Here is a 27,973-nt window from a genome sequence, read left to right as displayed (position 1 = left end):
AGCAAGAATGGAAAGTGTTTATGATTGAAGTTGAATTTAGAATGTGTCTTACACAGTATAGTTCAGTGCTCGAAGTGGTTCACGGACAGCTAGGTGAATTTTTTTAGCCCAGCAGTGTGTTTAAGTGACTGTATGACTTCTGGTACGTGAATTAAATTGCTAGAATCTCTTCTAGATGGAAGGTGCTGGATAGAAAAAAACCTCTAGTTAATAAGCATATAATTAGTTAGTAACAGGGAGTTAAATGGTTCTCAACTATGAATGTGTGTACTTTCACTGAGAAATTAGCAAGTAAATATTTTACCTATGTGAAGTATGACTTATTTCAAATATTTAAGCCTAGAACATTAACAACATATAGTAGGAATAACAGACAGTCTCTTCAGTTGTATGATTCTAAACAATGGAGTAGTGCATCGTCTTTCATGTTTTCCAGGTTTTCAGTTAACTGAAAAATGGCTAGGTAGTGTTTGCAATGCAAGGGTTTTTAACCCTATTTCCAGCCCATTCACTGCTAGCATCCATTACCAGCCACAGATACCTTTTCTGAAGTACAGAAGGTCTAAACAGCTTAGTGAAACCGTAGCTTTGTTGTGTTGTCCTGTGAATGACAATAGGCCTTCTAAGTCACAAATGTGTTAGAAGGATCAGTTTTTCATTATCCGACTTCACTGTGTCATAAAGCGTCTGAAAGTTAGAATTACTCTGTATCACTTGAGATGATAAATGAAGCTTCTAGAAAGATATGATGTAGTTCAAGCTCAGATTCTTAACCTTGATGCAAGAAGTGCTGGACAAATTATTATGTGTAATGTTACAAGTTGGCTTAGATTTAGTGATTTTTCTGGTCTTAGCATTTTTTACTCTATTAAAAAACTGCTTTAGCACGAGGAAGTTAATCATTGAGCAGCTTTGTATCTCAGAATTCTCCTTTATGCACTCCAAGACCAACATGATAAGTGACACAATATATAACACATTCCCTTAAAGCAATTGTATAAAGTGAAAATTTGTGTAACTACTGGACTGTAATGGAAGGACCCCAGTGAATCTTTGTGTGGATGCAGAGAGGTGAGTACAAGCCGTATTCTTGGCTTGTTCAACAGATGATTTGTAGTCAACCCAGCTGGATGCAAATATGTGTCATGGGGCTGCAAATCAAAGGTGGCCAGACATGACGCTGTTCACTTTGCCCTTGAGTGTTCTGTTAGCTAAATGAGGTGACGGCCTTAATCGGAGTAGCCCAGTGGGTCAGGTAGGTTCAAACGGACCTCTGGATTTGAAACTGTCTAAGAAGAAAGGAGTGAGAAGTATAGGAAAGACTGCAAGCTGTAGTTGAAACTTACTGTAGGTATGCATACTCAGAGGGATAATAGAACAGAATAGACAGAACGGCTGCGTGTGAATCTCTAATGTTTTAAATTTCTGTTAATTTTAGGTCGCATGTTGCTAAATGATTCGAAAAAAGGGCCCCCTCATTTACACTATCGCCGCCCCTATGGCTGTGCAGTATTGAGTATCATGGATGTACTTCAGTCAATCTCTGAAATAAAAGAAGAGAAGGATTTTGTTCTCAAAGTTTACACGTGAGTACCTCCTAGAAGGGAAAGAATTAGGAAAAATGCTTTGTATGTTGGGTGATGATACACTAAAGAGATACTAAGGTGCCATAAACTCCATTTGCTGCTTTATCCTCCTCACAAGGTAAACTGTTGCTGTTGGCACAGTGCTGTTGCTCCTTTATTATTCCAGAAGCTCATAGAAACTAATGAATATTATCACAGATGTTTCAGGTATGTGAAATGCTTCAGAAATTATTTAATATTGCCCAAATTTGTGTGACGTGCAAAGCTGCACTTTTATTAATATGATTTATTTTAAGTCTGCTAAGCTCAAAATCAAAGAAATATGTTGTATTTCAACTGATGATGGGCATAGTTATTCATGCCTCATCTTCTATTCCTTATCAGTCATGGTGACCAACAAAAGAAGTAGAAAACAACTGACGTCAACAGTGTGTGACCAGAAAACTCAAAACAAGTCAACATTCTTTGAGCAAGTTATTTGTGTTTTTGAACTTTGAACTAACAAATTCTTGTTATGAAATGTGGTCTCACAGTCGTAATAAAGAGGCCCCAGACAAACTGTCTGGAGACTGCAGGGAATATTTAAATCTCTTGTCAGTGAGGATGAATACTGGCAGGATCTGCTTCGCAGATGGGCTGAGATACAGCTGACATTTCTTTGTGGTCTGTGGCCACTCTCCGAGTAATAAGGTAATTTGGGGGGGGGTTATAGAACTTTGTTATTCTTTGAGAAGTGCATTCAACAGCAGAAAATCTGACGTTCAAGGGAAACTATAAATGAAAAAATGGCTTTCACTGTTCACTGAAAGATTCTTGGATATCTCTTCATACATTAGAAATCTGTAAGTCCAAAGAAAAGTCTCTCAGAGTCAGCTCTTCCATTCTTCTTTTGCCAACAGTTATGAAAACTGTAGCAAAAATGTCAAGTTAGAGGGAAGAAAATGGTCGTCTTTCTTCTTTTTTCCAACAGAATCTGGATAATGTTGGCATTTTGTCACCATTCAGTTTCAGCTTATCTCAAACCAGTGGTTTTTGGTTGTATAGTTTCTGTTAATATTGGCCTTGTAGATATGTGCTAATGTATTGCAACTGCAACATTTTGAACGTTTGCAGTAATGGAACATTCTGAATATCAGATTTCTGCTTTGATGCCCTTTTAATGCATCTTTAGCTTCTTATTCATTGAAAAATAGGAGAGAAAAAACCTGTAAAATACTGGACTTCTCCATTTGTCAGTGACAAATAAAGTCATGCAGCCAGTTAGAGCAATCTGAAGTCCTAGTACTATGATCAAAACAATCACAGGAGAGAGCGCTTCCCTTTTCTTCCTCTTACTCCGAAGTGTTTTGTAAATGCGGATTCCCTTCACACCACCCAAAGTACCAGCTGTATCTGCCTAAATGTTTAAGTAGGTTTATACCAGCTGTTCTTCACGCCTGCTTCCCCACACCCTTTAACATCCACGCACACCCATTGCTGCCTTCCCAGAGAGGAGGTAGAGCCCATAACAGAATTCAACTCTGCAATCAGATGCTTGTGATTTTTTTATCACCGTTATCATTCGCTTGAGTTGTTTTAAGTCTTGTACATCATTATTTTATGCTACTGCTGTTTGGAGTCTTCTCTGTAAACCTCCAGCAAAAATCTTCAGAAGGGAAAATGGATGTATCTAAAGGGCACCAGCTTATCCCTTTAGCAGCTTTAATAGCTGTTGGTCTTCCACAGCAGAATGTTTTCACAGGTTTATCTGCTTGCGTCTTCTCTTTGCACATTCTTTTAGCTAACCTACCTTTTCTTGCTTTACAGAGTAAAAATGAAATGACAGATTTTTGTAATTTGTAAGTTTAAAATTGTATATGAATGCTTAAACAGCGCTGAACTGATTTTCTTACCTGCTGCTCTCATTTTGATTATTGTTAAAATGTCTCAGGCCAACCCAAAAACATCATAAAGATGAAATAAGGAGGGAGGTGTATTTTTATTTTTAAAGGAGCAGTAAAAAGCATTCTCTTTGTATGCTATTTGGCTAAAGCTTACAGCTGCCACAAATGAGGCAGTCAGCATACAGCCAGAAAAGCCTTTTCACGGGAAGAAGCTGGAAAAAATTGGAGAGACTGAGAACCTAACAAAGGCTGAAACAAATACGTGGTGTGTCAATGGAGACGTTTGCTGGATCCACAAGAGAGAATGCTTGCGGGGGGGGGGGGGATATCAATTTACTTCGTCAGTCTTTCTCAGCTTGCCTTGTTATTGTTAAAGACTTATGTCTGAAAAATACTTTTCTCACAATCCAGATTTTCCTGTTTGTTAATCCCGCGGTCATGTTATAATCTTACTAAGAGGATATAGTACCACAGCTCTAGTTATAAGCTCATTATGTAAAAGCATGAAGGTTTACTTTTATAATTCTTTTTAATAATATACATGTAAAATATTTAAAAAGTAAGATAGAAACTAAATTCCCGATCAATTTTTTTTCTGAGATCACTTGAATTCATATTTTCATATGAATTTTTATCTTTAATGGAGTTTTTTGCTCATTGAACGTTACTCTTTGTGTCAATCTTCCCATTCCCCTAAAAACTTCATGTATTTCTCTTTCATATTATCTTTTTCAGTGTTATTTTTTGTTCTGTTTTCTCTCAATCCTTTTTTTTCCCCCCCTCCTTCTCCAGCATTAGCTCTTAAAATTCCTACCTCTTAACGTGGTGTATTGCCTGAATGCCTTTCCCTTTTGATATTCAGTTGTTGCTATTTGCCCAGCTGGACAAGAGCGTACATTGCATTTCTGTCTGACATCAGGGTCTGATGTAGTATGGCAAACATTCCAAATGGTAAATTTACCGTGGAACCAGCCAACCCGAAAAGGTGATGGATGGCTCAGGAGAAAATTCTTATTTAAACTAGAAATATGTTTTGTAATATATTTGGTATTTAGACAAGTAAAACATTAACACAATGAAATGCATTACAGGCAAGTGTTTTCAGGCCAGCATTTCAAACTTCGGAGAATATTCTTCTCTTTTGTGTTCAGGAAATGTAAAGTGCAGCTTACATTGGTAGTTGGTACAAAACTAGCTTTAAGCTATCTTTACAGTCCATTGATTTTGGGATAACTTTGTTCCAGGTTAATTTGCAGGCATAAGTCATTGGAGGCTGAAATCTATTTTAACTTGCACTCCAGAGGCTGGTACAGCAACTAAAAAGTTACCAGAGGTTAGAAATTTTCTGTAGTCTCGGCTGTGAGGATAGAGGATGGTACAGAATTTGTCCTATCGGTTATCTTTGGGAATATTAATTGCAGTAGGGTAAATGACTTTGAATGTTTTGGCAAAAGAAGAGATGTAAACACAAATATAATTCAAAAAAAGTGAAGATAATTTTTTTTTTTAATTGCTGACTTCATGGGGAGTCTTTAAATCTTGCAGTTGTCATTTAAATAAGGCACAACTGAATTTAAAAGGCAATTAGACTTGATCAACATACTGGTTTTTTTCTTATTTTCTTTTCCTTTTTTTTTTTTTAAATTTTTAACCAATACACTGTTTGTGATAAAGGTTCCATTTTTGTTTTTCGGTCAGATTATTATACTGCTAAAATTGTCATTTCAGCTGTGCTTACACTAGTGTAAATAAAAACCAATAAACTCATTTTTTATTCAACGAGTAAGCTGAATATTGGTTGAAGTTCAGAGTTAGCACAGAACACCACAATTACTGAAAGGGTTTTCGTACTGTCCATTAATGTCTTAGCTCTGTTGTGTTTTGGTTTTGAGAGATTGTTTTGGGGAGTGCAAATGTAGTCAATTTGCCATACTGTTAAATTCTGGAAGGTCACTTCGGTGCTGACCTATCTTGAGTTACTGTGTGCACATCTGATCTCTCCTCCCAAAAAGGGTAGTTCCAGAAGGTACGGAGTAGAGCAACTGAAATGTTTAACGGCATAGAGTCGTTTCTTTGTGAGAGAGATTGAGAAGGTGGGGAGCTTCAGTTTGAAGAGAAGAAAAGTGCTGGTGGGAAGGAATGCAACCAAGACTTACAAAATCATGGTGGAGGGTAAACTGTTGTTCACGGAATACAACAGTACAAGAATTAGGGATGCTCAATGAAATTGGTAGGAGATGATATTAAAAAAGATGGAAGAAAGTACTTCTTTAGAAAGCAGGTAATGATCGTCTGGGTTTTGTTGCCACAGGATGTTGTGAAGATAGGCAGTATTAGCAGGCCCAAAGGGGATTAGACAAGTTTATGAACAACAGGGCCATAGAGGGATAGGAACAGACGGGGAGGTACACTCTAACATCCCTAATCCAACAACCTCAGGGCAGGGTACATGAGCCTGACTGCTCATGTACCTTGCCCGAGTAGCATCTCCTATTGCCAGTCTGGGAAGCTTTTTTTTTTATATTCATACGTTCTTAACAATCAGCTGAGATGTGTGATACCTAAACGCATTGCAGTGAAAGGAGGAATGTTGAGACAGGTGGAGCTAAGATTTCAGGTGGGATAACCCCAGTCTTAACTGCACCAGATAACCTAGGAATACAGGAATACAGCCTAATCAGCGTTTTAATTAAACTAATATTTTTGGATAGCACGCTGGGAGGAAGTAAATCTTAATGGTTTTTCTCCATTTTTTCCTTTTTTTTTTATTGTCTGTAATTTGTGTTTAATTTATTCCAAGTTTTCTGTGTTCCTTTTGCTTTTATAATAATCAGCATTTGCGGGGGGTGTCAGTAAGTGTGCCATAACAGGCTTTGTAGGTTATCTCATTATTCTTGGCAGTATATGGTTTGGTAATACTGAAGCTGTAGAAAATTACCAGCTACTACTTGTTCTAGATAGCCTTAATTCCTTTTGCCATGCTATTCTTCAGTTACATAATGCAGCAGACAAAAAAATGCCTACTGTCTTCACAGTAGCTGGTTTGTATCCTACCCTAATTTTGCCAACATTATGTACTCTTGGGGGGAAACAAAAAAAAAGGGAAAAAATGTTAATATGCTTGGGAGAAGTTTTACAAAGTGACTTATTTCTAAGACTCCTGTCTTGCTAGGAGCTGAAGGCTTACAGTCTTAATTTCTTTTCTGTCCTACTGATTCTTAAAAGAAAGAAAAAAGTTTAATTTAATCGTTTAATTCAATTGCACTTCAGGAGAAATAAGATTCACTATTGCTACTGAGTTAAAAATTGCTGACTTCATGGGGAGTCTTTAAATCTTGCAGTTGTCATTTAAATAAGGCACAACTGAATTTAAAAGGCAATTAGACTTGATCAACATACTGTTTTTTCTTCTTTTCTTTTCTTTTTTTTTTTTTAATTTTTAACCAATACACTGTTTGTGGTAAAGGTTCCATTTTTGTTTTTCGGTCAGATTATTATACTGCTAAAATTGTCATTTCAGCTTTGCTTACACTAGTGAAAAGTACTTCATAACATTTATAGTGTGTCCCTTGATTATCTGGTAACAAGCTATATAGCACTAATGGCACTTTTTTCCTGGAATGATTCCATTCAGGCTTAGTGAGTTCAGCGGGTTGGTTATACAGCTTTAAATATACTAGTGCAAATAAAGTCGTGCGACTTTGATGTTAAGATAAATAGGAATCCTAATTCAGGTTGATAGGGACCTCTCTAGTCCAGCCTCCTCAGAGCAAGGCCAGCTATGAGATCAGACCAGACCGCTCAGGGCGTTATCCAGTCGTGTCTCATAACATCCAAGGATGGAGACTGCACAGCCTCTCTGAACAACCTGTTCCAATAATGCTTGACTGTCCTCATGGAAAAGCTTTTCCTGATATCCAGTCTGAACCTTTCTTGTTTGTGTTTATGCCTGTTGCTTTACATCATCTCACTGTGCACCGCTGAAGAATCTGGCTGGCTCTTTTGTCTTCATAACTGGTTGTAGGCCTTGCTGTTAACGCTCCCCCTCTTGCCTTGTCTTCTCCAGGCTGAAAAAGCCCAGGTCGCTCAGCCTCTCCTCCTCCATCACGTGCTCCAGCCACCTGCCCATCCACAGGACTCTCTCCAATTGTCTGTTTTGTATTAGAGAGCCCAAAACTGAGCACAGAATTCTAGATGCAGACGACCAACCACCAAGTAATGTCTTTTCCCAATTGACAGTAGAAACATACAAACAAATACTGGTTAAATATTGATAAGTTGTGTACTTTAAACAGTACTTTACACGATATAGCTCTGCATATGTCTTATCGCTAGAGAAAGTTTTCTCTAGCTTTGGATCCTAAACAGAAGTGTGGCACTTCTGACTCAGGTGCCCAAGATCCAGAAAGAAGCAAGCATCCAGGTGTGCTCTTGTTCTCTTTCCTGCTTTGCTGGCTCTCTGATCACGTGAGGATTTTTTTGTGAGTTACCATTAAAAGATACCTGCATTTCTCCATGACTGGAAAGGAAACTGAAGCATCTGTTTCTGGTGCTCTCAGCTATGTCTATCACAGTGTAACTTCCAAATGTTGCAGTGTCCCTAATTTCTCTCTCCAGAATCTTGCCATCAGAGTAATGAGAATATCTATAGAGCTATAGATATAGTGATTTAAAGAGGATTTTTTTTTTTTTAAATGTTGCTCCACTTCAAAATAGTTATACATAAAGCACGGAATGGAGCAGTAAGAGATTCTGGTTTTGACTTTCCACTACACAGTTACACAGTCTGGTTTTATTGCGATGGAATAGCATCGTGCTGCAGTAGAGAGCGTAGCTCCATGCCCCCAGCTCCAGCCAGGCACAAGGCTGAGCCTGTGTTCCACGTGTACACACACAATATACATACACACGCAGCCGGCCAGGCAGAAGGTACACACTCATACAAACACGTACAGCACCAAAGGCCTCATCCTATTTTCCTCTCTGGTTTATCAGGGTAAAATCTTGTTAGTGGAAAACTTACATACGTACATATACACACTACAAATCCCTCCAGGCCCTGGTTTTAGACACTCACTTCGGGCACAGGGCATGACCAGACAAGCATACTGACAGCAACACGTGACTGGGCCTTTTATACCCTTAAACCTCCATTTCCTTACAATTCATATTAAGTCTTGAACCAATCCCAAAATGCTCTTCCCCAGCGTCCCATTATCACCAAAGGCAGTAACCCATTTCAGTCTTTAAAGCGATCCAGAGAGCCTTTCTGGCCGACTCATCTTGACGGGTTTCGCACCCGGGCAACGTGCTGAACATCCTCCTGCGGCAGCCCCGGGAGGAGCAGGGTCAGGGTGCTGGGTTTTCTCTGATGAGGTTGTCAGGCTTCCCCCACCTGCCAGCGTTCCTCTTCTCCTTTGTGTTGGAGATGATGAGCCTTTACCTGCATAACCTAACAGGAAAGATACATTGTCATTTCGGTCCTAGAATTTTATTGAGGATTTACAGTTGGTAATGTAACTGAAAATGAAATATAACAGTATTTACAAATGCTTATTAAAATTACATATAGATGAATAAATAATTGTGAAATGCTCCTTCAGAAGATGATACACATATAGAAGCATACTTTGTGTTGTTATATATTCTTGTCCTATAATTTGGGGGGGGGGGGGGGGAGGGGGTTGCATCATGTTTCAAGGTGTTCTGTAAAATATGTAGGTAAGCAAAAGTCTCGTTGTAAATGTCTGAGATACTAAAAATCAGGGGTTTATTTAGTCTTTCAAATTTCACTTTTTATTTCTTGGTTCTAACTTTTTTTTTTGTTATTAAGCACAAAAAGGTAATATATGGCAACAGTTAATTTCAGCTTAAAATTAAGTTCCTATGTGCACAGCATTCAGCTAAAGATGTCCAGAGCTTTCTTCATTCTGTCATAATATGAAGAGTAAAACAATGGCTTTAATGACAGAAGAGTCACCACAGGCTCCCAAGTATCCATAAAAAGGGGAGAACTATTAGGGAATGTTTTCTTTCCTTCCACTTTTCACAACAGGAGTTATGTGGAATTTCATTCATCAACACCCCACAACCTTTCATGTTATCTCTACAGCAAAGTTGACTTTCCTGTCCTAAGATGGTTCAGCAGAAAGCTTTTAACTTGAATTAGTGTTCTTTTATTTTAGGTGTAACAACGAAAATGAGTGGTGCCAGATCCATGAAAATATTATTCGCAAGTCCAGCACCAAATACACAGCACCCAGCTCAAACTATGGTAAATATTTACTTGTACTTTTTTGTCATAATAACAGCCGAAGATTTCCTTTAGGAAACTGCTAATTATTTATAGCAGAGAAATTCAATGAGATGTGAGATTATGCATAGCTGAATTTCTCTACTTGTGATGATTTAAGTTTAGCTAAACTTCATTCACGTTCAATTTACAGGTGAAAATCTGTATTGCGTCTGCCAATTTAACCAGTAATTAAAAAAAAAAACCCCACCTGATATCTTTCCTTCTTCAATACGGCTGAAAATAATATTAATTCAGCATGCTAAATTTCCTGCGTCGTTATATCTGTAGTGTTATTTTATCTCAAGAGCGGTTAGCAGTGGCGAGGGCTGGTGGCCGGCTATCGTATTAGCTTACTCGGTGAGTCTTCATTTATTGGCTGTTACAGTTGCTGCGTATATCTATGCTTGTGAAAACTGCTAGCCCGTGGGGGGGTATAACGTAAGCAGCAATCAGCATTGGCAGAAGTCCTTTAAAAGTGGGGGTTTTTTGTGACGCTGGCTTATGTTACTGTGACCAGACTTGGCTGCATGGAAAGTGAAGAATTTAAATTTTATTCATCAGAATTTCCCTGAGTAAAACTGTCTTCCTTTTCATCCTGCATTCCCTTGAAAATTGCAGGTATAACACATGTCTAAGGCTTGCTCTCCTGAGGATACCATGCGTCCTTGTCAACAGAAGCAAAGCCAGAGGTTAAATTTGTCTAACATATTTGACTGACTGTCCAGAAAATTCTGACTGTCCCGAAAATAAGCAGTGTTTTCGTACCTACAAACTAATTATCAAGACGACTCTCAGAGATAGTCTATTCAGTACTAAATGTTTCATTACATAGTTGAGGCGAATAACTGTCTTGGCAGAGTTTTTGCTACCTTTCAAATCCATTTTTATTTTCCTAGTCGATGACAGATAAATATGGAAAGTAAATCTTGTCCTGTCTTTTTAGCTCATTTAATGATTTCTGTAGTTTGCTAATTCGGAGATAGCATTACTGTTCCATTCCAAATGAACCAGCCGATAGGATACCGTTCTGCTTCGTTACAGCTAGTTTTGCATTCATTGCCGAGTGCCCGATTCATCGGCATACTGATGTCCGAATACTGATAGCCTTAATTTCACTTGTTTGCATATTGAGATACTGTAGTGGAATATGCAGTTCACACTCCCATAGAAGACATTAAGAGCAACAATGAGGAAATAAAACAGTTTTCAGGTTTGGAATTTTATTATATGCAAAGCTGGTCTCCTTCCCTGCTGTTCCTCCTGTTACAGTTAAGGTCATCCACCACTTATCATTAAAGCATTTTCCTGAATTGTTTCTAACTTTGAAAACTTGGACTGTTTGCATTTTTTTCCAATGCCAGGTGTCTGCCTAAAACATTCCCCCCTCCCCCCCCCCCCCAATTGTGAGCTTTTTTGAAGAGCAGAAAGAAAGGGAAATAGATAGCTTTGGCTTTTTAAAATAATTGTTTCAAACATTTCATTAAGATCTAGTGCATCTCTGGAATAGGAGGTTGAAACTTGGCAGAGGCATTGTCCTGGTGGGAGGGGCTGTATTGCAGGCTGACGTGATTTAAGCGTAAGTAATACAATTTGGGCCTCTCAGAACCTGCTCATACAGTGAGAAGATGCTCAAATCACAGGTGTGATTTTTCCCTGAAGAAAAGCTCTCTGGTTTTTTCTCTTCCCAGGTCTTGTGTAAAATGAGTCCCTCAGATCTGCTGCAGGGAATAGAAAAAAAACCTGGAAGGATAGACTGGGTAGAAGAGGAAGACTGGAGAGCAGATTCACAAAACCTCTTGGGGAGAGCAGGAAGCTAGGCAGAAGTTTTTTGGGGTGGAATATGTGGGACGGTATCGCATAAGTAAAATATATAATACCATGCTGGAAAATTACCTATTCTGTTACCTCTAGTGACTGATTTTTAGAGATAATAGATTAATTCTGATGCTATTTGTTAAGAACTGGGTGGGGAGATCTGAACTTCCAAATTTGCCCCAGTCCTTTATGCTGGAATTTATTGAATTTATTTTCATTTGTTTATTTTTAATAGCAAAAGAGGATATAAAATGAACAAGTTTTGCTGTAAGTGGTAAAAACAGTCAAGACTGATTTCTAATGAACTTGTCTCCTGTGTTCTGTTAAACCTTCTGTGGCGCGCACACACACACAGATGTACCCTCATACATGGTATTCAAAGGGTTTGAATTTTTTCCATGGTTATAAAGCCTCTGTTTTCCCTGCAGTGCTTTGCAGCGTTCTTCTGCCTACTTAGCTGGACAGTTTCAAGTCTATGTTTTGGCAGCTTTTGAGTACATACATGCTGATTGTCCAGCTGGCTGGTTGGCCTCCCTTTTCCTTCATTTTAAAGCTTTATGCTATTTTTTTCATCCCAACTCCCAGTATTCGTAAAACTTACACAATCTTCATGTTATCTAGATATCTACTTATTTGCCAAATTTGGCTGAAGCCAAACAACAGGCTTGAAAATTATTTCAAGGGAAGAGAGCAGAAACTGGGTGGGAGGTACATGACATTACTGGTTTCATTCCCCTAGTAACCTGTCTAAAAAAAAATGGCAACTAAATACTGTTCACAAAGCCAATATAGTAAGCTTAGGAAATAGCAGAACGTCAGCTGGCTCATACAAGAACGTGTACGAGGCAGTGTTTGTTTTCGTATGTGGTGTTCCAGCGAGTGAGCAGAGAGGATAGAAAGAACTATTGACTACCTTTCATTCATTGAATGAGATAAAGATCGTGAAAAATTACTATGTGGACGTAATTCACATTGATACGTGAAGCTGATAACGTATGCTTAGCAGATGAGACTAAGCTTACATGGTTGAGCTTAATCCTGGCATTTTCTGGTATCTTAATGCTTGACTTTGTAACTTTACCAATACGTTATCCTCACTTTAGGGGTGTAGTATGCTATAAATTAAAAGCAACTAGAGAAAGCAGTTGGACTGAGATTAACTGTGTAATTATTCATAGTCAAGCTATTCAGCTGATATACTGAACAAAGGGTCGCATTGAAAGGGCTCGTTGCTGAGCCTTTCTTACGCTTGTTTTCTGAAGTCAGTTTGACCGGTTGCAATTCTTGAAACATGTTGAGGTACTGAAGGGATTGTCATTAAAATCAACGTTCTTGTATGAGGCAGTTAAAGAAACAAGTGGAACAGATACACTTTGAGAGTTATTTTTTTTTAAATGGTATTTAGTGGGATTAAAGGCACTTCAGAGATGTTCTACGGCATTGTGTGATGTGGTCGTTCAGATGGAGGTGGCGTTGCTCATACATGTGTTGTAACCTGCTGTATGTGAGGAAAAGAAATAGTGCTAAGTAGTTCGCTGTAACTTTTGACATCTCTGCAAAATTAAGTATTCTGATTTTTAAAAATTGTGGGTTTAGATAATATTATGCTCTTAACTGTTCCTTTAAAGCAGGTTTGTTTCTTCCATTTCACTTTTAAATTACTCCAAGGGAGGAAAGAATTCTGCATTTATATATTTGTATTAAATTAACCGTGGAGCAAAGCATTATTTTACCTGCATGCCTTGTGTACACAGACATCTAATTCTTAGGTCTGAAAAAATTAACATCTTTTTTTTTTCTTTTTTCCAGGACTTATAATATCTCTTCAGCTTCTACGTGGCGACATGGAGCAGATTCGAAGGGAAAACCCCATGATCTTTAACAGAGGCGTTTCTGTTACCAGGAAGTTGGGTTTTCCTGATGTTATAATGCCAGGTAAACATAACAGCTCTAATCTTAAAATATTGGTCTTTTTTTTTCTCATACTCTTCTAGACAAGCGTCACTGGGATGGATGCTTTACTCGAAGAAGACTAATAATAGAAGAGTTGCCTTATTTGTCACTGAATGCCAATTCCAGATTCAGGGAGGCATGCTAAAACGCTTTAATCAAGGAACTTTATAGTAATAGAAGGTGTTAAATTGACATGTATAGAAGGTGATCTGGAAGATAGCTTTGATATTCTCCCCACCCCGAACCCCCAATTAAATATCCCTCATGCATGCTAAGCATAGAGATGCTTCTTTTAAAATGCATGAAGTTTCTTCTTCCAAATAATCCAAAGCCTGGAAAAACAGTTTCCACTTTGCCACCTTGATTTTTGGAGTTAGTGTGATCTTTTTGCATTGGTTGACAGCACATGAGGCTGCAAATCTGGTCTGATTTTCCAGCTGGCCTTACAGACCAGCTAGTCCATGCAACAGCTGTCTTGGCTGAAGCATTGCTGTACTTCGTTTGCTCCTTACTTCTGGAGCAGCAGCTTGAGATGCTTCTTGTTTCGGCACAAGTTGAGGTAGCCCCAGCATAGCCAAGAGTTCATTTAGGGAGGAAGCCGGAACCTAGCCAGTCATGCAATCAATAGATATAAAACCTGGCATTATACTGTCTTGATTTTTACAGTGTAGTAGGAAATGGGCTTACTAATTATATTGCATGTATAGCATTTGGAATACTACCTCATTGCTATGCATTATAACCAAGACCAAGGATGACTTTGCAGACATGGGAAATTTTATGAAAGCATAATGGGAAAAGTATCAGATTTTATTACTCGAAAGACTGCAGTGACACATCAGTATCCAAAGTAGTTGTAGTCTCATTATGGAGGCTCTTCAGAAAGCACCATAAAAATAGGGAGTAGGTGGTAAGAATTTCTAGAAACTAAAGTAAAAAGATTTAGAAGAGTATGTGTTTTATTTATTAACAGACTTGAAAATAACAATAATACAGCAGCAGAGGATGGGGGTTATAAAGCCAATTATAAATTTTAGTTTTTAGTGTCCTTATAGCAGTTCCAGTCTTAACCCAAAGCAATCAAATAGAGAAGAGATTAAATATCGCATGTTGATATGCAGACGCAGCTGCTGCAAGGTGATCTGCTGTAATTGAGATCACAGCTGGATGTGTCAGCTACAATAGCTAGATCACAGCTAGAAAAGTCAACATCAAAAATAACATTTACTTACCTGTATTAAGTGCACTGATTCTCCTACAAGAATCGCTTTATTCTCCATTTTTATGTATAGAGCTGTCCCTCAAGTGCTTCAGACTGCTGAATTTTAGCAAGCTTAAGGAATAGCTTTATGGTCTCAGTGTTCCCCCTAATTGTTTTTTCACTTTCTGGGCTCTAGCCTCTTTCTGCAAGCTGGCGTTGTGGGCCTGTCTTCCCTTTACTTCTGCTGTTTGGGGCAATGCTTTTGTCCAGGGGTTGAACAAGCAGGTTAGCAGTTGTCACGTGAAAAGCGCTCCTACCCTAAACTTTAAAAATTCTCTGTTCATTGCAGCTAATTCAAATTTCCAAACTTTCTTTCTCTAATTAAGAACTGTAGCGAAAACGCTGTCTCAGTGCAAAAGATGTCCACCAAATCATAAGTATGTTATTATGATCTCTGTGATATTCAGCCTAGAGACCTTGGACGCTTAAGTAAGTTAAAACCAGATTCTACAGCGTATGTTTGCAGCACTCCCATCGTAAGGCTGGCTATACATGTACAGCAGTGACCTTCCCAGCTCTGGACAGCCCATCAATTTTTCAAATGGTATTCTTCAAAAGATCGCAGTTGCTTGCTAATCACATTTTTGTGGGAACCACAATTCTTGTTGGAGAAAACACAGGGATTTTGAGATGATAATCTATTTGGAATTGGTCTCATATATATATATAGATAGATAGATCTGCTCAAAATACTGATTGATACAAACAAATGTGTGACAGGACCACCATTCTGCTATTAAATGCTTACTGCCTCTCTGGAGGTGCTGGACACCCAGAACTTCTCGATTCAAAGGGGGCTACAGGAGGTCTCATGTAGAGTTTAGATGCAAAGCTTTAGGCCTTTGTATTTGGAAAAAGGCTCACATTTGTGGAGAAAGGCAGTAAATGTCTTTAAGCACCAGGTAAGAAAAGGCAGCCGAGGAAGCGTGAATAGACTTTCACTGTAGTGATAAATTAGGACATTGCCAGGGTAGAGATGAGGTGTGAAGAGAGAGGTAGCCATGAATGGTGCTCTAAACAAAAACTTCCATTATCCTGGGTATTCTCCAGGATAATGAAAACTCTGGAAAAAATTAGGAGATTAAAATATAATGTAACTTCACTGATGCAGTGAACAGTGTTTATTCTAATTACTTATCAATATTTTGGCAATGAAAATATGTTTGACATTATTCAAGCGACAGCAGATATTTGCCTGTTTTTAAAACAATAGATCAAACTGTGGTTTGAGTTTACCCAATGTCCAGGATAGAACATTAGGGTAGAGTGAGTTATCTTTCAGGTGGATTAGCCAAGCTACATGAACAAGGAGTGTCCATCAATTTACATTGTGCTTATGTTGTTACAGCCAGAATCAGACATTCTTTTTTAGCTTTACTAGTATTGTCTAAAGTTAGAAATATTTCATTTTTGAAAAAACAAACCAACCAAAAAAAAACCAACCCTGTTAAGTACGTTAGCAGTTCTCAACCATGTCTGCTGCTTTAATTGTCTTTGTCAAAGTGCCTTTTTCTTGCTTTGCTTCAGAACTGTTTCTTTCTCATTAAAGACAGGGTTTCCTCTTTTAGAAAAGAGCACAGAAAGTTCACGACTTGTATTTTGCAAGTGGATGCAGATTTTTTTCAAGGCAGTGTGATTTAAAAATGTTTTTTATGAATAAATTAAAAAAGGCTAGGTCACCTAGTATTGTTAAAATATGCAGCGATCATTCTGCTGAACCAAGAAATCTATTTTTAAAAAAGGAAATAGCTCTGGCATTTCAGATGAATCTTCTTGGTCATAGGTTTTAACACTTTCACTTTCTTTTTTAATAGGAAATCCCTTCACATGTAGACATCTTAACCATTAAAATTCTGTAGCTGTGTCTTACCGCACAGTTTTCTTATCCCATTTTGTTTTCTAAACAGTAGCATTAGTTCCTGTATCAAGCCATTTTTTCCCTCGCTCAGATATGAGAAACACGAGTGGTAGCTGGTCATCGTTAAGAAATACAGTGGAACCGGTCTTTATGTGCTTATATCTTGCATGGTTATGCAGAACAAGATTAATATCCTACAAAATAACCGTGCCTGGTCTTCATTTCTAAAGATAAAGTGTTCTTTGTTTCCTGCTGTGTTGTGATCTGAGAAGAGCATCATAAAGACCTTAATCATGTTTTTTGCCCGAATCAGAAGGGATTCAGTCAAACCAGCCTCGTGAAGAGGTGTGGTGGGTTTTTGTTCATTTGTGGGTTTTTTTTTTTTCTAAATTGCTACTGGGTTTAAGACCGTCCATCTGATCCTGACAATTTTACCTTTCCCCAGAGATAAAAGCAATGAGGCATGTGCTGCTTGCCTTTTGGATTGCAACTTTATTTGTATACAGAACTTGCTGATCAGAAATCTATTGCATAGGCATGGCGTTTGTCAGTTCCCCAAAGGACATCCCTTCCCTTCCCCATGTGCTGATAAGTATTCTGTCTTTTACTTTGATCCTCTGATGAAAAGTGCATGCTTCATCTTCTACTTGTGAGTGATGTTTCTTTCTCTTTTTTTCTCTCTCCTTGTCTTAATTTCCTGGCTTCTCTCCCTTTCCTTTCCCTTTATTCTCTCCCCTTTCTTTCTGATGCAGAGATGAAGATAGTTGGGTGTAAGTTTCTGCTTTTCTGTGTAATGTCTGCTTGTTGCTTGCTTTTTCCCATTTTCATCTCTTTCATGGAATGTTGGGGATTGGTAAAGAAAGCAAATCATGACATCATAGGGAAACTTTGGTAACAGAGAGGCGTAGACTGTGTCTTATCAGTCTCTCTTCATACCACAGTGTTTCAGACAAATTTAGTAGCTATGGCAGATGAATCAGTAGCAAAGGTGAGAAACATCTCGGCATCTGTTCTGTCAGTGAGCACAAAGTCATGGCAAAAATACATTAAGGAACGGACATGGCAAAATCCATCAGCTGTTCTCAGAATGTTCGTGGCAAGAGAGTCAACGAGACTAAAAGACATAGCTATGTACTAATTATCTCCAAAAAGCGTTTACAAGGAGAATAAAAAATATTTTTGTCATTAATAAACTTGCAGAAATGGAAAGTTAAAATACTCAGCTGGAGGAGATCAGAAAAAAATATATTAAAAATCAACTCACCACTACTGAAAGGAAACTGTTTCAGGGAAATCATTGAATTTAAAAAGAGCATTGTATGAATTCTTTTCTAGACATAGCAGGCGAACAATGGATAGCAAATAATCTAGTAAATACTGTTTGTTCCTTTTCCTTGAAACAATCGAGTGTTCTGTTCACCGAAAGCTAGAGGAACACGCAGAGTTAAACTTGCATAATGTTCTCTTTATAGGGGGGAAAAAAAAAGTTAATTTAATTTGCCATACAGGCAGTATGGCAAATATCCCCTTGCTGCTGTAATGCTACTTGCAATAACCTTAATAGTTGCATACTATAACTATTTCAAGAATACAGGCCTTCAAAAAATTAGTGACTGACTGGTGAGGGGCAGAGAAATAAACTGCTGAAATGGATCTAATGTGATTTCCAGAGACTGTCTGACCATACCAGGCTTCTTAATTTTAACAGGCAAGTAGTAATACAGCGGGCAACACAGCAGGTTTTTACACCGGTGTCAAAGGTGACTTCACTGTTAAAGCAAGGGAAAATCATGCAGTGTGAGGCCTGTCGCTCTTAATCTTTTGAGACATGATTGAGAGCAAGCCCATAACGGTCAGCCAGAAGGAAGGCCAGAGAGCGTTTGAGACACGTCCCGTACAGTGCGCTTTGTCAGTTACTTCCTTTAGTCCGTTTGTTTTGGAAAAAAAACCGTGATGGTCACAAAGCTGATTGTGGGCCTCGTTCTGTTAGCCTCTTCTCTGTCAAAATTACTGCGCTTCAGAAGTAGTTGCGTGTTTTTCATTTGGAGAATGTTAGAAGTTAAAGTAAGGGTGTAGTAAGCCTCTTGAGATCAGAATCCAGTTACTGGCACCCTGCTCTTGTGCAGTGGCCGCCAAAGCTGCTGCAGAGAAGAGCTGTCCACCAGGGGATGTCTGGTTTAACGTGGTACTCTTGGCCAGAAAGAAGAGCAGTTACCATTGTGAAGAGCTAGAACAAATATAGCCAAAGCACGTTATAACACTATCCTGGAATGTAAGTATTCTACATTTTGTAGTTTGTCTCGGATTTTACTTGCTTGCTGGACTGAGTCTCTTACAGAGTCAAACCCTTAGTGGTTTAAATTGCTGTAACTTCACTGAAGTCAGTAGCCTTTTCCACCACTCCTTTTTTTTCCCCATTACCGTTAATATAGTTACAGGTGATAGGAGAAAGGATTTCATTTCAGTAAGAGCAAACCCCCCCAAGCTATAATTTATGATTTATAGTTTAAACAGTTGTACATTTGACATACGGCTTTGTAAATAGGTTAAAACAAACAACCAAAACAAAACCCCCATAAAGGTGAAGGGAGGGTAAAGGAAGAGCTACATAACACATCAGAAAATAATTCTTTTTTTAATATTGTGAAAAAGACTGTATTTCAAGACAGTTCATAAAGACTTAATAACGGCATATGTTAGAACCGCATATATTTTATGCTAAGAAGCAGTTTACATTTGGTTTTAAATTGAAAACAATTGTAGAGAGATGGGCTTTAAAACAAATACCATTCTGAAAACTCTCATTAGGTTTTCAGTTCATCCTTGACAGCCACCTAACACAAAGAGACCTCAGCTTAAAATACCATCCGCAGGTTTTAGTCTATAAATACTTTGGCCCACTAGCCTTCTAGCACTTTTTTATTCCTGTACTGATGATAGGAGGCCACAGCTAACCCAGTTTCATAATCTGCACTGCTCTATTTGTGAAGATGTGAGGCCTAAGTGGTAGAAGCTGATGTAGCACACTGTTTTTCTCTCAAAATGCAAGAGTTAATGTCACTTCAGAGCCAGTACTGTTTGTACGGTAGTTTGCCACGCAGAGGGCATGAGTTGTCTGGTTTGCTAGCCAAGTTCTTTATTTATCTTTTTCTTTTTACAATGGAATTAAATATGGGAAAAGCTCTATCTGCCGAGATTTTTGACTTGATATGTAGCTGTCATTCTGTTGGAGCTGACAAGGATCGCTTCTTGATCGTACTGATCACACTTTTTGTTTAGTCACATGCAAGCTGCCCTGCGCTATCTCTTCGTGCACTTGCGTGGTGTTGTGCAGAATGTTTTCTCTAGCCTTGCAATTTGCATACGCAAAATAAAATTTTTAATAAACTGCTCTGTGTTCAAGCATTTGCTCTAGTTTCTGTGCAGCCCATTAGTGCATCTGAGCTCAAACCCCTCAGAAACAGTAGCAGCTGCAGAAAAAAATGGCTTGCAAGGACTCAGCAAGAGATGCGGTTAACCAGTATGTTGGGAAAAGGAGATGCTTCTTTGTAGTAAGGTTATTTTCACTGAAATACACGGAAGTGTTTGTAGTTTAAACTCCAGATTTTCAAGAAACTGATGGGCTCCATACCTGATAGTTAAATGCTTTTTGTCTTTGCTAGATACATTTACTTTCCTATTTTTACTATATGTAATGACCTCTTCTATTTTTTTTAAGATTCAATAGACAATATTTTTACAAGGTGCACCATTATACTTCACTAAAATACTTTTTCCCTTCTTTTTCCTTCATTTTGATGCAAATCCACTGTTTTTTAGATTCCTCTACCCCCCACCCCAAAGGCATTTTTTTTAATTAGTGAAGCAATATCCCTCCTGTTAAGCTTAATGGAAGATAAGATGCTATATATAACCAAATGCTGCCTTTAATTTCGCTGGAAAATGATTTGCTATCTGACATTGGGCTTTGTGTAGCCAGACTCCCTTCCAGAAAAGAGGTCAAAAATAGGAAGCTCCAAAATGCTAATTATAGTGAGTACAATTAATTTCTATGAAGAGTTATAGCATACAAATGGAAACTTTTTTCCTCATTGTGCAAACTGCTAAGAAAAAAGGATGGAGTCTGTTAAGCAGGAGGGTTTTCAAAACAAAAGTCCCTACTTAAACTATCTTTTGCGATGCGTTTTGCATTTCCTTGATATTCCTATAGTCAACATATAGGTAGCTTAGTTTGATTTTGAACAGGAAGATAATTTTCTCTGTTGTTGTGGACCGCGGAGTATTGCACTTGATGACTCTTCTTTGATGAGAAAAAACAGATCAAATATTTGAGGTCTTTCACGAGCCTCTTGCTGTCATCTTTTTCCCGTTAATGAACCATAGCATTTTCAGACCTCTAACTGTGAGGTGTTTCAAGCAGCCAGCTCTGTGTGAATCTGCAGTGAGAGTGAGGTTGATGGAAAAAGGAGGACATTTTGCATACAGATTTCCATTCAAAAAGAGTTCCTAGCGGAAAGCACTGAATGTCAGCTAGAGAGCTGTATTTTCCATGCTTAAAAAGTTGTACTTATGTCCAGAAATAAAGATGAAAGTAAACACAGGACTGAAAGCTTCTATTATTTGTCCCTACAGTAGATTAAGGAACAAATTCTATGGGGTTATAGACTTCGAGAAGAATTTGAAGTGCTGCTTTGACAGACACAAAAGAATATCCCTCACCGCCTGAAAGCAAATGCTGCCTATTTCATTGTGCTTGTGATTAATAAACAGATTTAACTGCATCAGCTTCTCCACGTACTGGGGTGGAAGAAATCAGACATTCAAGGAGTCTCTGCTTTGCTGGATAACCATTCCATTATTTCATTATTTAGTCTCTTGAGGCTGCTTAACAAAATACTTGCCTTGAAAGGGTTTAACTTTATTGTTTCAATTTTTTGTATTTTTATATATTGCCCTTTAGTATGTTTGCCTTTATGGCAAGTAAATAAAAAAAGTGGTAAGTGAGCCTTCGCGAAATGGTGACAGTAACTAAACCTTGCAGGAAAATAGGTGCTACCTGCTGTCCTTTTGGTGCATGCTTTAGAATTGGCTGCATTAGTTTTGAAAGCAGAGTTTCCCAAATCAGATTCTTAAAAAAAAAAAAAAAAAAAAAAAAAAAAAAAAGTGAGCTAGAATCTGTCAAATTCAGGATAACAAGATACTGAGATAGATGCTAGCATTTGTATTTCTGAATATAGTCATTTGCTTGAAAGCTCTTGAAAATGAGGTAGTGAGAAATTGGCAAGTATCCATACTGCCCGCTTTCTTATATTCATGCATATGGATACCAGAGGCTAGCCAAAAATTTAGCAAAAAAAAAAAAAAAAATTATAATTCCTTCTTAATCCATCTGAATTGAATTACAACCAGGTTTCCAAAATGGCTGCTTTTATTTTGTTGTTATGATAAAAGGAAATTATGAAAATATAGAAAATACTTGAAGAGCTAACTGAACATAATTTTCTGCTGATCATCACAAAAATACTTATTTATCTTAAAATATATTGGAAATGGGAAGTCTGATGTTAATGATGTTTGTCGGGCTTAGCCTGATACTTCCAAATCAGCTAACTAGACAAAGCCGTAGAAGATTTTTTTCCCTTCCCCGCTTACACACAATAAAAGCAAGTATTGATTCTGAGTTCACACTTAATAAAGGCATTACTAACAATGGTCTGATTTTATGCACTGATATTAAAATGTTCATCTTTATTAACAATTAACTTGCTGCTTGGAATGGTTTGGGCATCAGCCGTAGTCTTGCAGAACACAGAAAACGGTTTGCAGAATCAAAATAAGTTGCGCGCAGGCACTGAGCCTTCCACGTTGAATTTAAGCATGCGACTCCACTCTTTTACTGTAGGTGATATCCGCAACGACTTATACCTGACATTAGAAAAGGGAGACTTTGAAAGAGGTGGGAAAAGTGTGCAGAAGAACATTGAAGTGACCATGTATGTGCTCTATGCGGATGGAGAAATCTTGAAGGTAAGTGCTTATTTCCTCTGAGCTTCAGGTGCCATCTGCTTGCTCCCTGGACGTGTTCTCTTGTTTTGTTGTCTCTGATGCAAGGGAAGTGCTAAGCTAAAACTAGATCTTACTTCCCCCCCTGCCCCCGGCTAAGTTTTTAAACTATATATTATGATGAAGGAAGTGGTCAGTTACCAATTTGAAAGAGTTTGGAGCACTTCCCCTATATGGGAATGGGGGACTTGGAGAAAATATTCATAAACTGAAAAGCTTATGTAATTTCACAATGTGATGTCAGTGGCTATAGTAAGACGACAATTTAGAGTAACTGTAGTCAGAAGGAACTGAAGAGTATATGACAAATAATTAAAATTAAATAATGTGTGTCATACAACATGACGAAATGTGATTACAAGAGAGACTCTTAAATCTGAGTTGTTGGAGTCATGGTACTGAATGTAGTTTTGGAAAATAAATTTGAGTAGCCGTATTTCCAAGATCGTGGCTTTCACCCTGGGATGGCTCCATTCCATCTGTGGACGGTGATGTTTAATGTTTTTCTTTCTTCCTCTGTTCTTGCTTTTAGTATTATTGAAGAGAAGAAGGTAGATAAGTCAGCTTTGTGCAGGGTGGGAGGGTGTGAGGATAGAGAAGTGAACGGGGAAAGTATTTCGACATAAACATCTATCAGAAATGGAGAAACGGCTGCATTAAAATGTATTAATCATAACTTCCCCTACCTTTTTTTTTTTACCTCCACTGCAATAAAATGGCCCTTGTAGCCATTATTGTAGAAGAGTCTAAACACCAAAGTGCTTGTGTACCAAACTCATTGCCACATGTTTTTTTTAATTGAAAGAACTTTTCCTTTATTACTACAATTGCTTGTGATTTCATTAAAAGTAAAGCATATCTCTTGTAAGGAACTGGTTTGCGCTCGTAGCTGTTGCAGGAAGATCACAATCCTTTTCTGTTTAATTGCATTAGGCATACCTTTCAAATGGAGTGACGTATTTTTAATCATCGCTTTATTTCACAGCAGTCTGCCGAGGACCAGTGTAGGTCTTTACCCTCCAAACTGCAGTATCAGCATCTTCACATGCTAATGTACATAATGGTAGCTAGTTACACTGTGACGGTGGCTAATGATTAAGTATAAAAGCCATAGAATTTCTAGACGTTATTAGTCTTAACTACTTGTCTGGGTTTGGTTGGAATGGTCATTCACAGGTATTAAGTTATCTTTTTCTTATCCTTGCCTGTTATTACTACTGTAACAGTGCTTCAGGGCTTTACGTGGGATGGCGGAACAGACGTGGTACGAACAAAGACAGACTAGTAAAAGGTAGTCAATCTGATTAGAAAACAATTCAGGTGAACATTTGTCATAAAGGAGAGACTTTTCGTATAAAGGATCTTTTGTGGTTTTTAAATTTAAACCACATATTTAAAAGACAATCTTTATACCTTTTTTTAATGTTATTGCTCCTCTGTATAGTTGCAGTCAAAGCAACAAAGATACTTTGTTTATGGTAGGGACATTTTTGGTTCGTGACGTCTAATGATGCCTAAGATGCACTGTATTCCAAACATGCGGACAGTAGAATTTCTCTGCATAGGAAATACTCAAAGGTATAAGCTAGCATATCTACTGAAAAATAGTAAAAGGGCCATCAAGGACAATAGAAGTTGAACTCTCCTTCCCTTTAATTTGAACTCCTCCTCACTGCTTAGGTACATTTGTGTTCCCTCTTAACTGCAGAATAGAACTAGAAAAATAACCTATAAAACTGAACATCAGTTGAACTGAATATAGAGGCATAGTTCAAAAGTGCTAAATGACAATTTGAAGGAATAATCACATGCACGTAAGAGAAAGGAGCAGCTACTTCGAACTGAGTTTGCAAACTAATCATGTCTACTCTTTTTTCATCGCTGCTATGGTTTCTACATGACGTAAAAACTCTGCAAACTCATCTACCAAAGTTAAAGCAAATGAGACAGCCATCTGGAATTACTTCTAACTTAGTGGGTTATCTTACCATTCAATGGTAACGTCCTTGTCCTTGTAGATGACAACTGACCCTATTAAGTGTATATGGCTGCTCTAAGTCTATAGAAATGCCCTGAAAATGATAAGGATTCAGCTCCTTAAACTGTAGATTTCCAGTTTGTCTCAACTTTCAGAATGCAGATTTTGGTTGTAAAATACAGGCAAAGTTTGTGCTCAAAATCTTCCCATGCTTCAGGTGAAAAACCCTGAGAACAGAGAGCCGCATCAGTTTGAACCATCCCACCTGTGCAATGGGTTTTGGGAAGTCGAGGTATCTGTTTGTCTAAAACTTAACACGGGTCTGTTAGTCTGCGTTATTTTAGTATGCCACTAAATGGATACTGTTTTACCTTTTACATTAAGAATTTAGTTTTAAACCCTAGATGGCTTATTTTTCACTGCAACCATCTGGTTTATGTAATCTTTGGTATGGACACCTAGAGCAGTGTGTGATGACCTGCCATTTTCTGTTAGGAGGGAGGTGGTTTCACCCGAAGACAGAGTATGATTTCATTCCTAGATGAAGCAGCTGTGAAGAGACTGCTAGATCAGGACTTTCATTTCAGTCATTCAGCATAATCTAAAAGAAAATACTGAAGACTGCAACAAGAGGAGTCTAATAACTTTTTAATATAAATGTTCAGAATAAGGTGTGTGTTGGGTAGGGCTTGGTGCAGTCCTCATGGAGGGAATTGCTTTGTTTAGGTTCCCTGTCCCCTGAATAATCACTTGCGTGACCTGAGGTTGCTTTCACAGTCAAGTGTAGCTATTTTCTTTCTTCTATTTCATTTGTCTAATTATGACGCTAATTCAATAACTTTCAGTAGGTGATATAGTAGAGAAGCTAATAAAAAAACTCCAAGCTTACAATAGTGTGGGCAGAACACTGAAAGTTCAATCATTGACCCCAAAGCACTACTGTTCTTGGTTGAAATATCCTTTTCTGTTCCTGACCTATGGCCTTTCCAAAGCAGAGACTGCCAAATGAGAGATGGGTGCTGAGTTACACAGTACAGTGGGGAAATTGCCACAAAATTTTCATCTGATATTAGAATAAAATCTCTAAACTTTTCCTGACCGGCAGCACAATCCAAATCTGAATTATGCCTTTGTGAAGACTTTAGCAGAACCATACGCAGCGTTAATGAGAATATTCTGTCTGTCTCAAATCCTTATTGCTGTTGAGTATATCTTGGTCCAGAAATAGTCCTATTGAAAGCAGTGAAATTATTCCCAGAATACAGTGCTGTTCAAAATGAAAATGAGTATTTCCTTTTCAAAATGGTCTTACTCAATTGTTAGTATCTTTCAATATAGTCTGAAAAATAAAAAAACCTGGACACATTTCTCACTACTTCTTTCTGTTCCGGTGGCAGGAATATCTTCTTAATTGCAAGGCATACCCTAAACAATAAAATTATTACCTGATGCTTTTTCTAGTTTAGCTTCCCTTACCTGCCTCCGCCCTCTAATGTACCCACGTATTTGGGTCTCATGGTGACTAGGTGTACGGAGACTAGTTTCATGTTTATATTTTGCAGATCACAATTCAGAATTAAAGATTAAACAATCCTCCCTCCTCAGACTGTAGATTGTGGTACAAATGCATAGAAACTAAGTTAACAACCAGAAGGAAAGACTCTTCACCTATTCATTTATTTAAAGTTTATAGCATGAAACAGCATTCAAAGACCGACCATTTGTCCGCCAAGGCAGGTAATTTTTTGAGGCAACAGAAAAAAGCTCACATTAAAATTTGCATTTTTTACTGTACCTTATAGAAGAAATACAAATACTATTTTACTTTCCCCTAAGAACCTAATGCAGAATGAGGTTTCGGAATTGCTGTGTTGAAGCCCAACAAGTTCTTCTTATTACAAAATATAATGGATATTGCAGGCATTCTGGTTTTTAGTACTGCCACCACCACTCTCACTCCAACCTGTTCATATCTGCAACGGCTAATTCTTGTTGCTGTATTAAAAAAACCCCCACCTTTATGCCGGGATTGTGGTAGATTGGCTACTAAGACTTACTTGAGAAGACTGAGTTTTGTGAGTAGATGCTACAGTCACTCAGTTTGGATTAGAGCCTTTGCAATGAATCTCTGCCCAGGGAGGCTGTTCTTGCATTGAATCCCAAAATTCCAGAGAACTTTTCTTTCTTTTTGGGCTCCTTCACAAATTCTTGACTTTCTTGAAGCCAGAAGAATATTACCACAGGCCAAACTAACTGGGTCTGGTTAATGGGATATACTTGACTTGGTGGTCCTCTGATTACAGATGAAAAAGTCAAATCAACATCGTCAGTATTTTCTTGGGATAGAATTTAGAGATGCCTTGGGGAAATGACCGGTAGTTCTTCTTGTCATGATACAATTCCCTGTGTGGTGTTTGTACGTCCGAATTTATATTGCATGTGTCGTTCTGGGTCTGCTTAGCTTCTGTTTCTTCCTGGATTCGTTATCCTTAGAGATGCTAAAAGTGAAGAATCTCTAAGCTGTCTTTTTTCTGTGTGGTTTTATAAGAAGTCATATCTTTTGGATCACTTTGTAAGTGCTAGGTGTAGAACATGGGTTAGTGCTTATATAAAAAAATGTGCTTCCTGCTCCATGTCTTCATTACAAAGGACCTTTTACTGTCCTTATTTCAGGACTTCAGTATTTCTTCTAACTTCCTTCACCTATATTCTGACTCAGGATTTCTGTATTTCCTAAATAATATCAATTCATGTTTTTCTTCATCTGTATTTTGAGAATACGTAGATTGATCAAGATCTCTGAGCTTTTTATATCTAAAGGCAGAAATTTAGAACCCATTATATTTATAGGTGATGACTATTCAACAAAAATTCTTTGCTTATCACTAATGAAGTAACTCGATCAGAATTTTCTGGGATACCCGGTGAGGCTGGATGGCTGTAATTTCAAAAGACCAACATTTTTAAGAGCTTGAAAAGCTCAGGTATCACTTCTGAACTGAGATACTGAAGCAGAAATCTGATTAAATGATATTTTCAGAAAAGTCTAAAAGTTAGGTCCTTTGTTTCTGGTTTGGGTTTTTTTTTTGGACTCATCTTTACATATTTGGACTTACGTGTTTATTGTATCTGTTCTATGCTTGACAGAAAACTTAGCTTAAATAATAACTTAAGGTTCTGGAATTCATCCGGTATCATAGGTCTCCTAGCTCATCCTTTGACCCAAAACACAGTTTAAAGATCTCTTCAAAAATTTCAGATTTCATTGTGTCTGAGTTTCT

The 27,973-nt window shown here is 37.9% G+C and overlaps 1 protein-coding gene across 10 annotated transcripts in view; it reads left to right on the top strand.

Annotated features, from left to right (window-relative positions):
* DOCK3 (dedicator of cytokinesis 3) overlaps window positions 1–27,973 on the top strand; it is a 219,113-nt gene that overhangs the window by 118,965 nt on the left and 72,175 nt on the right. For all 10 annotated transcript variants that reach the window (XM_076346100.1, XM_076346099.1, XM_076346104.1 and 7 more), the window contains 4 exons: window positions 1,439–1,586; window positions 9,655–9,743; window positions 13,389–13,514; window positions 22,554–22,678. In XM_076346100.1, coding sequence (XP_076202215.1) covers window positions 1,439–1,586; window positions 9,655–9,743; window positions 13,389–13,514; window positions 22,554–22,678 — 488 coding nt within the window. The remainder of the gene's footprint in view (window positions 1–1,438; window positions 1,587–9,654; window positions 9,744–13,388; window positions 13,515–22,553; window positions 22,679–27,973) is intronic.

This window comes from Aptenodytes patagonicus, chromosome 8, assembly GCF_965638725.1.
Source record: "Aptenodytes patagonicus chromosome 8, bAptPat1.pri.cur, whole genome shotgun sequence".
Classification (NCBI taxonomy): domain Eukaryota; kingdom Metazoa; phylum Chordata; class Aves; order Sphenisciformes; family Spheniscidae; genus Aptenodytes; species Aptenodytes patagonicus.
Note: the sequence above shows the minus strand (reverse complement) of the source record. Positions and strands in the feature narration are given on the sequence as shown.